This window comes from Molothrus aeneus, chromosome W (assembly GCF_037042795.1).
Source record: "Molothrus aeneus isolate 106 chromosome W, BPBGC_Maene_1.0, whole genome shotgun sequence".
Taxonomy (NCBI): Eukaryota; Metazoa; Chordata; class Aves; order Passeriformes; family Icteridae; genus Molothrus; species Molothrus aeneus.
The window spans coordinates 7,838,484-7,852,309 of NC_089679.1; the positions used below are offsets into that span (position 1 = coordinate 7,838,484).

Genomic DNA, 13,826 nt, shown 5'->3' on the forward strand with positions numbered 1-13,826 from the left:
CACAAATTAAACAAAAACAGTTTGCAAAAGAAAAAAAAAAGCTGTAAATCAAGTAGCTTGCTAATCAAAGGAAGATGTATTACTGTTTGAACATTTGAGTGAGATCAGTTTTTTGTTTGCAACAGAAACAAAGCAATACAAAAGCAGAAAACTTGAGTATACTAAATTTGCAAATAGGTTTTTCAACAAGGAACACTTTTAAAGCTTGAGATAAAATTGTTGTCTTGCTCCTTCCACCTTTTAATTTCAAGGCACACTCATACATAGGCACAATCCCACTTTGCACTTGGTCATTTTACACTGAAGTTTAATATTCAGTAGCTATTGATGAATGAGATAATGCTCATGTTAAAGCTGAGTGGTAATATGGTTGACAAAATAGTTTGTGTAGGCTCAGTTTAAAACTTGAGGTTCAGAAAGAAAGTCATCCTAATCAAAAATTGGCAGCTTCTGTTTAAACTCCAAAGATAATTTAGAGCCCCAAGACATTTGGAAGATCAGTTTTTAACCCTCTGTAGTGTTTCAAACAAAAGAATTAGCTTTCATTGGCTCCTTCTTTATTTTCAAATTATACAATGTGCAGCATAAAATTTGATTATTGTGAGTATTGGGAAATATTTGAAATTATAGAATAAGCTACTGGACCAATATACAGATATTTTTTTACTTTGCATTTTTCTAGATATTCCACTATGGGTAAATTTATCCACCAATATATAAATACTTTAACTTGTTTAGAAGTATATTGAATTGCATCAAGATTTAGATATATTGCTATTTACCCCATAAATACTCAAGGTTGTTCATAAGACTAATTACCTTCCACACTAAGCAGCCACTAACAATATCATACATCTCCCTACTGAAATGTAATGGCTGCTTTGAATTCTCTTCAAGTTTCATGGTACTCCATATTATTTACAAAAAGTTCCATAAATTAACCTATTTCCAGAGACAAAGTGATCTAAAATGTACAAATACCCAAGTGAATAGAGGTGTTTCAAAGGAAGGTAACATTTCTCATAATAGCTTTAGCAAGAATTCGTATGTTGCATTGATTATGCCCCAGGACAGGACAGAACGATGGTAATTCAGATGGACTCCTCTGAAAAGATGCATCAATTTTTTATCACGTTCTAGCCATATTGTCACAAAAACTTTTGAAAAAGACTGAAATTCACCACCAATTTGAGATTGCATGCGAGTTTTTACAACATTCATTGGGAAAAATAAGGATCCCAGTAAGGCACCCAACAGCCCATCACAGATAAAGTCATTGACCAAGTGAGTGCTATGAGAAGTTGCTTCAGGCAGACAATGTTTGATAGGTCCTCGTAGGCCAAAGAAGAGGATATTACTGCTTCCATTCCGGAGCAGAATAGGCACCAAACCCCAATAATATTCTCTAATCCCATAGACTTTTAGTACCTTGAAAGCCTGGTAAGTGTTTGTAAATTTGTCATGATGTTTGTAGTCTTGAAGCAAAGTCTGGACTCGTTCAAAAGGTGTAAGAAGGGCTTCTGTGGTCCCTGCAAGCACTGCTGCCATGCTGCAAGTTAGAAGTTCAGGTGCACTTGTATGACTATGGAGCAAGGAGGAGAAATCTTCATACAAGCCAAACATTAGAGCCAGGGTAGTTGTTTTTTGCATTAATGGAGGAAGGATTCCACGATAGAGATTTCGAATTCCATCTTTCTGCAGCTGATGTACTGCATCCTTTGTTTTCAAGCCATACAACTGTTGTCGAAAGAGGACCTTCTGGATGGGAAAGGTGACTACTATATTGGTGAAGGCTGCACAATAGCCACAAAGATAATGTTTACCAGCGTTACCCTTTATGTGATGGCTCATATCTTGCTTTGAATTTGTTGGGACACAATCTTGTGAATCCATCTTTTTTTCCCCCTCAATATATATCTTAGATTTCTTTTCCTATGTCAAAAAAAGAAAAAAAGTATGTGAACAAAATGGCATGTGACAGTTTTTTTAGTTTACATACACACATCATGTTTACACTGTTCAACATCACACTGTGCAGCATTTTACGTCCTGAAGAAAATTCATCAAATTCAGTGGAACAGTGTGACAAACTGTCATCAACTGATAGATGATGCAAAATGCACAATTTTCTACACTACATCCAAGGGCCTGAAAAACTAGATATTTTTCCTCCCTTTATGTTTTGTTGATTAGAACCAAACTAAATTAAAACAAATAGACATACGAACCCCTCCAGTGCCACCTTAAAACTGAAAATGTGAGGGAGAAATAGGAAGTTTGCCCATTAAGTTGCCAGTACAGTATGCCAAGGAATTCAAACACTGAATGATCTATTCTAACACTAGTAAGATACAATACAAGTTACCAAGCTTTTGGAAAACACACACACTACACACAGCTCAGCATTACAAATTCTGATCATTCCTGCCTGTATTTCCCTGTGGTAGACAGCAATGAATAATTTAAATAGGAATTTAATAATCAGCATTCGTTTACTATAGAGTAATAAAATAATATAGAAATGATAAAGAATACATTGAGCTCTGCTAGAGCTATGGTCCTGAAGGACACAGTGAAAAGAGTTTCATTAAATAAAACTGATAATTAGTCCTTAATAGGTGATACATTATCTGCCACTTGCATAATATTACACTCTTCAATGTTTTCCAAGGAACAGCACCATAGAAGTCATTTACAAAGGTTAAGTATTTTACCCTGTGTCACGATCCATCCTTATGAACGGGTTTCATAATGGTTTGTTAATTGATCTCAGAGTGCAAAAAACCGACACAGCAAGGGGATTTGCAGTAATAATCATAAACAAATGCACCTTTTATTGAATGACCACAGCAAATGCGATAGAGGGATTAAGGGAGAGAAAAAGATAGAGAAAGAGAGAGAAGAGAGAGAGAGAGAGAGAGGGGGATATAGCTACTTAACGTAGAGACAAAGTCTTTTGGTCTAGTCCAGCTGAGGATCCGCCTGTTATGTTGGGGAGATCTCGAAATCTCTAGCTAACTCAGAGGTTTTTATTATGATAACTCTATTGAAAATTGCGAGGGGGGGAAACAGATACAATAAAGAATAGATGTAACAGGTAGTCCATGTTCTCAGCAGTAAGCGAGAGCCATTGTCTTCTTGGTCCAGTGGTCATAACCTGCAGGCAAACATCTTGGTTTGGTCAGCTTACCTCCCCCACACACCTCTCCTCAGGTTAGAGGTTTCAGTCTCAGTCCTTGGGAGGAGGGGGAGCTTTTCCATAGGGGTTTCATGTCTCAGTCCTTGATGGAGAGGCTTCTCCCATCTCAGTCTGTCTGTCAATGTGGTTGTAAAAAAGGTGAGGGGTCTTCTGTGGGTACCACCAAAAACTTCCTCAGGAGAAGTCCAGCCAAGCTGAGATGTGGGGAAATTCCAGGGCCATTGTTGCAAAAAAGGGCAGAGTGCCCCTTTTTACCTTTCACTGGGCCCAGTGTAGCATACAGCAAACACACCTGTGAACAATAGCTTAGCAATGCCAGAGGCTGTGCCCAGGCCTCAGGGTCTTGGCAAGTGACCATCTCCAACAAGGCCAGAATTTCAGACAAGGGTCCTTTTTCTTCAGTGGTCCCAATCTCTGTCCCTTTCATGACGATCATGAGGCAGATGAGGGAAACTTCGGACAGAGACTTACATCCTGATATGAAGTCATACCAGTAGTGAGGAATTCACATTAGGGAGGTTGTACCACTTCATCTATACTAATATGTATTGTTTCTAGGATCAACTTAGTTCTATCTGCATATAGTAAAATAGCCACACCCACAACTAAGCCACAGTCTTATCTGGCACCCCACTTTTATATTAAGAGTTAAACCAACTCTGGATAAATGTGTCATTCAGTAATACATCTAAACCACAGGATACATAAGACTTTTGACTAGTCACCAGTTGTGTTGGCAATAGCAACCTCTGGCCAATATCACTTCTGATTTCTCTTGAGAAAAAAAAAAGAGCTCTAACTCAGATTTATAAGGTACATATTTTCTCATGTAGTTTAAGTAAGTTGTCATTATTATGATTTGAGAACTTGTAATAATCAGGCAATGCAATTTTTCTCAGATGTGTTTATGACAGAACCTTTGCTTTCAGCTTTAATTTTGCAAGACCCAGCTGTATCACTGCACTGGTTTTGGCTGGGATACAGTTAAACTGGGAGGGAACACAGGTGGGACATCTGACTCCAACTGATCAAAGGGATATTCCATACCATATGACATCATGTTTAGGATATAAAGCTGATGGGAAGTAGTGAATTAATTCCTTGATTTGCTTTGCTTGCATGGCTTTTGGTTTACCATAGGGCACAAGAACCAGCAATACCCAGGAGCAAGAAATCAGACAATGAAGGCAAGAGACTGGCATGGCTGAGTAAAATCAAAGGGAAGAAGCAAATGCACAGGCAGTGGAAACAAGGACAGGTAACCTGGAAAGAGTATAAAGTTTGGTTGTATAGAGATGGGGTGAGGAAGGCAAAGGCAAAGTTGGAACCAAACCTGGCAAGGGACACAAAGAATAGCAGGAAGGGCTTCTACTGGTACATTAAACAGACTATATAAATGAGCAGCTGGAGTGAGTGGAGTTTCCCCTGGGGAGGGATGAGGAGCTGACTAGGAGCTTATCAGTCAGGATTAAAGGGAGGGCAGGGACAGGTGACATTATCGTGGGGGACTGCTACAGGCATTAATCAGAAAAGGAAGGTCAAAGAAGGTGTAATGATAAACAGTACTAGAAAACTCGTAACAAAGGATGAGGAGAAGGCTGAGGTGCTTAACTTCATTGCCTCAAGTCTTTGATGGCAACCTCTCTCCCCACACCTCTTGAATGGATGGACAGCAGGATGGGGACTGGGGTGTTGTGGTGTGTTTTATGTCTGTTCAGTTTTCCCCCCATTGTTCTCTCAGAAGGTCCTGCCAGCCGAGCTGGTGGCAGAATTGATCAGAAAGGCTAGATCACGGATCAGAGAGTTGGCAGGTTGTGACTTTGACTGCATCCACATTCCTTTAAAATTCAATTCGGGCCATCTAAAAAGAAAGATGATTGATCACCTCCTTGAAACAAATGAAATGCTTCAGTTTGCTCTGGACAGCTACACCGGTCAAATTGCAGTAGATCGGCCGGCCCACAAATTATTTAATCAGGAATTTACTCTAGCTACTAAATCAGTTCAGAGCAGAACCCCTTTGAAGGCTTTGACAGTTTTCACGGACGCGTCTGGAGCATCCCATAAGTCAGTGATGACTTAGAAGGATCCTCAGACTCAGCGGTGGGAGGCAGATGTCACCGAGGTGGAGGGCTCGCCTCAAGTTGCTGAGTTGGACGCAGTCGTCAGAGCCTTTGAGAGGTTCTCTGAACCATTCAATCTTGTTACCGATTCAGCTTACGTAGCAGGTGTAGTGTCCAGAGCCGAAAATGCAATTTTACAGGAGGTATCAAACATCCCTTTGTTTAACTTGCTCTCTAAGCTTGTGAACTTAGTCTCCCACTGAGAGCAACCCTTTTATGTGATGCATGTCAGGTCACATACCGATTTGCCTGGGTTTATTGCGGAAGGCAACAGGCGTGCTGACGCCCTTGCCGCTCCTGTTCAAGCTGCCCCACTCCCTGATCTGTTCAGTCAGGCAAAGATCAGCCACCAGCAATTCCATCAGAACGCCCCTGGCCTTGTTTGACAATTTCATCTTACACGCGAACAGGCCAAGGCGATCGTGGCTACATGTCCTCAATGCCAGTCCCACCAGCTCCCAACAATACCCTTGGGAGCTAACCCCAGAGGTCTATCTAGTTGCGAGGTGTGGCAGATGGATGTTACCCACATTCCTTCCTTTGGCCGTCTGCAATTTGTACATGTCTCAGTGGATACCTTCTCTGGCGCAGTCTATGCCTCTGCCCACACAGGGGAAAAGGCAGCAGATTGTGAAAAACACCTAGTTCAAGCGTTCGCTGTCCTGGGCATCCCCAAGGTCCTGAAAACAGACAATGGCCCGGCATATAATTCAGGGAGCTGCGAAGCTTCCTGCAACAATGGGGAATAGAGCATAAGACCGGCATCCCCTATTCCCCGACAGGCCAAGCCGTGGTAGAAAGGACCCACCAGAGCCTAAAAAGAGTTCTGGAACAACAACGAGTGGCCGTAAAGGTGGAGTCCCCCCATATCCGTCTCGCGAAGGCGCTTTTTACCATTAATTTCCTAAACTGTTCGTTTGAAAATCTCAATCCGCCTATCGTGCGACATTTCGGGAGACATGAGCAGCTGCAGGCCAGGGCCAGGCCTCCTGTCCTGATTAAGGATCCGGAGACCTGGAAAACGGAAGGGCCTTTCGATCTCGTGACCTGGGGAAGGGGATACGCTTGCGTGTCCACCCCCTCAGGTCCGAGATGGATCCCCGCTAAGTGGGTCAAGCCCTTCCGCCCTGGGAGGACTCTGAGAGCAGAAAACATAGAACAGGTCACGGAGGCATGTTGGCGGCGGCGGCGGAAGCTCCCAGGGATGGAGCCACTCCTAGTTTAACCCTCTCCCTGCCCCGGGCAGGACCTGATTCAGAGTCATTCCTTATGTCTGTCTCTTGTTTGTTTTTAGTTTTCCCCCGATGGAACAGTGTTTGCCCTTACCGTTCTTTTGTTTTAAACGAAAAAGGGGGAGATGTTGTGGTGTGTTTTATGTCTGTTCAGTTTTCCCCCCATTGTTCTCTCCGAAGGTCCTGCCCTGTTACCAGTTTGTGTCAATCCCCAAACCCCTCCCCAGTTGACTTGGTTACTAAATGTATCTTTCTTGTTCCCCACCCCTGGCTGCCTGCCTGTCACTCGACACCCCTGCCTCTTTTTCTAGAAAGTTCGGGCCAGGGTGTTGGGTGATTGGGTTAGGGGCCAGGGTCCTTCCCACAACTGTGTTTGATTGGTTCTCTGATTATGCCAATCCTTAGTGTATCCTTCTCTGATTTGCTATCTTTAACCCCCCCCCACCCTCTGTAAAACCCGGGGTTTTCTTGCCTCGGGGCTCTCAGCTCGTTCTCCACGTTTTCCCTACCAATAAAACCACCCTCCCTGAAGAAACTGAGAGTCGCCTCTTCATTTCATCCTGCGACTTCGGAGCTCACTACTGCGGCCACTCGTCCGTCAGCCTGTCATCGCTAGGCACCGGGCCCTGACTTCGTGTTGGGGAAGTGCCTTACTGGCTGGAGGTTGGCTGGACACTTATCTAGCCTGGGCGTTTTACTTTCCACTGGCCACCGCTCCACTGGGGGAACAAAGTCCCTCCCACTCTAAGAGATCAGGTTCATGGCTACCTGAGGAACCTGAATGTACATAAGTCTATGGGACTAGATAAGATGCATCCTGTAGTCATTGACTGATGGAGTTTCCAGGCCACTCTCCATGATATTCAAAAAGTCATGGCAGTCAGCTAAAGTCCCAGGTGACTGGAAAAAGGGAAACATTGTCCCCATCTTTAAAAAGAGCAGAAAGGAGGACCCTGGGAACTAGCAACCTGTCAGACTCACCTCTGTGCCTGGGAGGATCATGGAGCAGATCCTCTGGGAAGCTCTGCTGAGGCACATGGAGAACAGGAGGTGATCTGAGACAGCCAGCACTTCACCAAGGGCAAGTCCTGCCTGACCAATCTAGTGGCCTTCTATGATGGAGACACTCCATCAGTGGACAAGGGAAGGGCTACAGATGTCATTTATCTGGATTTCTGTAAAGCCTTTGACATGGTCCCCCACAACATCCTTCTCTCTAAATTGAAGAGAGATGGATTGGATAGGTGGACTGTTAAAAGAATAAGAATGTGGTTTGACAGTCACATCCAGAAGGCAGTAGTCAATGGCTCAGAGTCCAGATGGAGATCAGTGACAAGTGGTGTCCCTCAGGGGTCTGTATTGGGACCAGTGCTATTTAATATCTTCATCAATGCGATAAACAAAGGGGATCGAGTGCACCCTCGGGAAATTTGCAGATGACACCAAGCTGAGTGGTGCAGTTGACACACCTGAAGGTTGGGATGCCATCCAGAGGGACCTGGACAAGGTTGAGGAGTGGGCCCATGGGAATCTCATGAGGTTTAATAAGACCAAGTGCCAAGTGCTGCACCTGGGTTGGGGCAACTCCTGGTACTAATCCCTGTTGGGGGATGAACGGATTGAGAGCAGCCCTGCTGAGAAGGACTTGGGGGTGCTAGTGGATGAGAGGCTGGACATCAGCCAGCAATGTGTGCTCACAGCCCAGAAAGCAAATCATGTCATGGGCTGCATCCAAAGCACTGTGGCCAGCAGGGTGAGGGAGGGAATTCTACCCCTCTACTCTGATGAGACCCCATCTGAAGTGTTGCATCCAGCCCTGGGGTGCTCAGCAGAGGAAGAAGGAAGAGCTCTTAGAGCAAGTCCAGATGAGGCTACCAAGATGATTAGAGGAATGGAGCACCTCTGCTATGAGGAAACGCTGAGAGAATTAGGATTATTTGGCCTGGAAAAGAGAAGGCTTCAGGGTGACCTAATTGCAGCCTTCCAGTACCTGAAGGGAGCCTACAAAAAAGATGGAGAGAAACTTTTTCCAAGGGCATGTGGTGATAGGACAAGGGGGAATAGCTTCAAACTGTCAGAGAGTAGGTTTAGATTAGATGCTAAGAAGAAAATCTTTACTGTGAGAGTTGTGAGGTGTGGTATTCACATGCCCTCTGAACAGAGAGAGATTTAGCTTTCTCAGGATTCTCCTGAGAAAGGCTGTGAGAGAAGTAGAGAAAATAATAATCAAAACAATTCTTATCTCATTTACTGCCCCTGTGTTTGTACCCATGTAGAATGTGTTCTAGAGATTGTTTACCCAAAGTGATTGCTTAATTAGATTCTAGTGATAGTGTTTTAGATTCATTAACCAATTAGATCCATGTGTGTGTGTCAGGACTCTCAAGCAGAGAGTCACAGGTTTTCTAGTTAGTTAGTTAGTGATAGTTCTTGTTAGTGTAATATAGTGTAATATAGTTATAGTATAATAAAGTAATTAATTAGCCTTCTGATATCATGGAGTTCTGTGCATCATTCTTCCTGCCTGTTGGGCATCATAGCACCGATAGTGAGGCACTGGTACAGGTTGTCCAGAGAAATTGTGGATGCCCCATCCCTAGAGGTATTCAAGGCTGGGTTGGATGGGGTCTGAGTGACCTGATCTAGTGGAAGGTTCCCTGCCCATGGCAGAGGGGTTGGAACTAGATGATTTTTAAGGTCCTTTCCAACCCAAGCCATTATATGATTCTATGATTAAATTGTCTTTATCTCAACCCACAAGTTTTCCCACTTTTACTCTTCTGATTCTCCTCCCATTCCCACTCAGTGGGTCAGTGAGCAAATGGCTGCATGGCACTTGGATACTGGCTGGGGTTAAACCACAACAGCCCTTTTTGGTGCCCAGTGAGGGGCTCAAAGGGTTCAGGATAATGATGGATTTGATTGGGATGTGATAGATGGAATTTATATCTGTTAGTGCTGATGCCTTAAGTTTTAGCTTTCATATTTTTCAGATTCTGTGCTGCTTTAGTGTGTAGCTCTGAGCTTCATATTAAGTGTTAGCAAGGTCTTTTCACAGGGTAGGTAGACAAAACAATCCTTTTCCAGCTTGACCAAGGACAACCGCTACAAGCTCCAGGCCAAAAAGTATAAACAACGGTGAATTGAAGAGAGAAAAACAAGGAGGATGGAACTTCATAACCTAAAGCTTTAATTGGACAATTAACTCCAATATGCAAATGGACCAGAGTTTGTGACTGGTTGTCCATTTTGTGACCATTTTGGGTCCATCTTGGGTGTAGCCCTGGCTGGGCTCTTGTACTGCCTAAGCTGTATCCATTGAGGCCTTTTAATAAATACCTACTGTATTCTTTAACTCTGTCTAGCTTCTGTTCTAGGTCAGCCTTCTCAAGGCATCAGTGCTCTTTAGCTTTCAATGGGCAGGCTCCTGTACTTGCCATGGGGCTTGCTTGCCTAACTGTATATCAGAGTCTATTACTCATGGCTGCTTTTTGCTGCTCGATGTGCTGCTCATCTGCTCATCTTCTTACTCTGCTGTGCCTGGGAACATTTGGATAACAGCAATAGCCATGTGCATGCGCTGGCAGATGGCCTGGGCATCATTGCTGTTTCTGTGCTGCTGTACTGGACAGGCTAGAACTCCAGTGTGAATTCAAGTTGAAGGGACTGTGGATGAGTCCACACAGGAACAGGACACCCTGAAGTGTCTGTGGCCATGGATAAATCCATACCAGAGCTGGTAAATCTCAAAGCATATGTGCCTGTGGTTATGTCTGTGCCATAGCAGGTACATCTTGAAGCATCAGTGGCTGTGCATGAGGTCATACTGGAGGACCTCAAAATGTGTGGCCATGAATAAGCCCATGACATAGCAGGTACACCCCTGGAGGGACTGCAGCCTGGGCCTTTTAAATGATTATTTGATTTTTGGTTGAGTTGGTTACTTTAGATGGTAGTTGGGGGAGGTGGCTTGGATTTAATTAGTTAGGCTAGAACTTAGTAGTAGTAGTAGTTCGCCGGGATTGCAGGCAGGGGTGGGGTGGTCTTTTTTTTTTTCATGTTTGATGGTTGTGGCTAACTTCTACTGGGTAAAACCCCGGTTCCGACCCAGGGCTGCTCCTGGGGTGTAGTGGGTGTGGCTGGGTTTCGGGTTGGGGAGTTGTAGAAAGTAGTTAGATGTTAGTAAGGTTGATTCTATCTGGCCTGCGGCATCCCCTCTCCCTGCCTGGGAGTAGATGAGGGAAGGGAGGGGGAACCAGCAGGCAGCCCAGGGAAAGGGGGCCCAGCCCCGCGGCAGGGCCAGTTGGCCCGGCCCAGGACGGGGCCTGCTCAGCTATGTTACTTCGCTCCGGACCGGGAAGGAAAGAGAAAGTTCCCGGATTTTTTTGTTTTTAACATGTGTCTTTCACAGAGCTGTGTCTAGCTCCTTAGTGGTTTAATAGATTGTCAGTTATACAAAAAGCTTCTGCATCACTTCCTTAAATTTTCCTCCTCTTCTAAACCACAACACTCTACCTTTCGCGTCTGTGAAATATACATGCTAAAGAATTATTATTAAAATTACATTCCATGTATAACTTCTACCTAGAACAATAAAACTAACTAAATTAAGTAAAGGGAAAAAAATTATACTAACCTCCACTCCTAGATTTTTTACCATAATTACAATAAAACTTTTTCACTATCATTCTACTTAATTTTATTATTTAATACCTGCTTCACTATTTATTTCTCTAAATAAATTCTTCATCTCACAGCGTTTATAAATTGCCTGTATTTTTTCCTAAAAGATGTGGTGGTTTCAGTTTGAAACCGGGCAGAAGTACCAATTTTGTGTAGTGGTTTTGTTTTGTTAATTTTAGATTTCTTTAATTTTGAGATTTTTCAGTTAATGTGTTGATGAGTGTGGTGGGTTTTAGTGTTGGATAATTATTAAGGTATTTACTTCTTGTGAGATAGGATAAGGAGAAAGGTTAAGTAAATTCAAAACTTTAAAAGGGTATAAAGAAAATTTTATTAAAAGTAATTAAAGGGAAAAAGTAGTAAGAATTAAAATAAACTCTTTAGAATACTTTTTCTCCCTTTATAACTTTTTTTTTTTTTTTACTGATAATGTAAAGAAACTAAATCTAAGGTTTCTAGTTAGTTTACTACTTTTAAAATAGTTTTTTTTAGTTTACTTAGGGAGAGAAGTCTCTCTTGTTAAGGTTACGGAGACTTCTTCACAAGAGGGAAAAATAGTTTTTTTGTGGTTCTTAATTTTGTTACAAATAACAGCTGTTTGGGGAACCCTGCTATTGTGAAGTTTTTCTTATAAGCCTTCTCACAGCTTGTTGATGGGCCATGTTATAGTTGGATAATGAGATGACTGGCTCTCTCAATTAAGGGATAAATATTGTGTGACTATTAAGAGAAGCTTTAGTGATGTATAGTTATGTTATTGTAGTTTAGATGTCCTCTGTTCTCCCCATAGTTCCCTTTTTCACCCCCCTCTATATTGTTGCCATCAGACAGCCTGGATTGTCTAGTACAGGTAGAAAGAAGGCGTGCACACGTGCCCATTGCATGGGGCAGTTGGGAATGGAAAAGCTTGTTGCTTAGGGGGTGCGGCATGACAACACCTGACCTCCAATCAAGTTACAAGAAAGCAGTCTCCAGCAATAAACGGCAAAGAAGAGCGGACTGACAGACTTTGGGAGGGGCTAGGGTTGGCTGATGCAACCCCCAGGGGTATAAAAGACTGAGCATCCATCTTGAAGATGAACCAGCCATGTGGTAGGTAGCCACAAAGGCAGTTCTCAGTGCTGTTAATTTTTCCTTAATTAGTCCTTTTGTTGTATTTTTGTTAAGGTTTAAAAAACCTTTTAAAAGATTTTCAAAGTGAGCAGTTGTCTCTCATAGCCATGTTGACTTATGGGGTATTGTTTTAAAGATAAGTTGTTTAAAGGTAGAAGTTTTTATTATTTATCTTTAAAATAATCTTTATTTCTGGGAACAGAAGTTTTCTTTTGCTTTTCCTGGAAGTAAAGGACTACTTTTTTTTTTTTTTTTTTTGTTTAAACTTTTCATGGGATTACAGCTATTTTAAGATCTACTTATTTTAGTATGGAGGCTTTTCTTCAACATTAATTTGAACACTTTCATTTCCCCATAGTTTTATGTGTTATAGGAAAAAAGAATCTTTTCTCTGTCATTTATAAGAGGATTTCAGTTTTAAAAACAAGGGGTTTTTTATGCTTTTTATCTGGGATTTAACTTTTTTTTACTAATTTTGATATTTTTATGTTGTTCTTTTGTTTGTATCTTGTTTTTTTCTTTTATTTGAGGGAAGATTGAAGTACTGAAAGGGTTACTATTACGCTTGGGCCCTTTAAATGGTTATTTGATCCTTGGTTGAGTTGGGTACTTTAGATGGTAGTTGGGGGAAGTGGCTTGGATTTAATTAGTTAGGCTAGAACTTAGTAGTAGTACACCGGGGTTGAGGGGTGAGGGGGTAGTCTTTTTTTTTTCATATTTAGTAGTTATAAGTAACTTCTACAGAGTAAAATCCCGGTACCAACCCAGGACTGCTCCCGGGGTGTAACAAGTACAGCTAGGTTTTGGATTAAGGACTTGTAGAAAATCGTTAGATGTTAATAAAGTTAGTTCTATCTAGCCCACAACACCCCCTCTCCCTACCTAAAAGTAAATAAAAGAAAGGAAAGGGAACCAGCAAGCAACCCAAAGAAAAAGAACCCAACCCCGCAACAAGACTGATAAACCCAGCCAGAAACAGAACCTGCCCAACCATATTACTTCACTCCTAACAAAAAAAAAAATTCCCAAGTTTTTTTATTTTTGACAGATATATTTCACAAAAACATATCTAACTCCTTAATAATTTGATAAATTATCAATTACATAAAAAACTTCTACATCACTTCCTTAAATTTTCCTCCTATTCTAAACCACAACACATGGGTAAGGCCACGTTGGAAAAGGTTTACTTCCAAAGGGACTGTGGTGGTGGGTAAGGCCATGCTGGAGCAGGTGCACCTCAAAGTGACTGTAGTCTGTGGATAAGTCTAAGCCAGAGGAATTACTATAGCAGGAACCACCCAAACCAGTGGAGGAAAAGTCTTACAAGAAGCAGTTGCAGTGCAGCAGCAACCCTATCTGAGCTACATTTGGTGCCCAGTAACTCCACACAACACACCACCTCTCTTGTCCTGAGTGACCACCAGAACAGGTGGACTAAATGAGCACAATGGACATTTTGTGGATGTTTTGTGG

General features: G+C 42.4%; 1 protein-coding gene across 1 annotated transcript; it reads right to left on the reverse strand.

Moving 5' to 3' along the window:
• Positions 1–1,020: 1,020 nt before the first annotated feature.
• On the reverse strand, positions 1,021–1,893 carry LOC136568565 (mitochondrial nicotinamide adenine dinucleotide transporter SLC25A51-like). Its single transcript, XM_066568582.1, has one exon. The coding sequence runs from the start codon at positions 1,891–1,893 to the stop codon at positions 1,021–1,023; it is 873 nt and encodes a 290-aa protein (XP_066424679.1).
• Between the last annotated feature and the right edge of the window lie 11,933 nt (positions 1,894–13,826).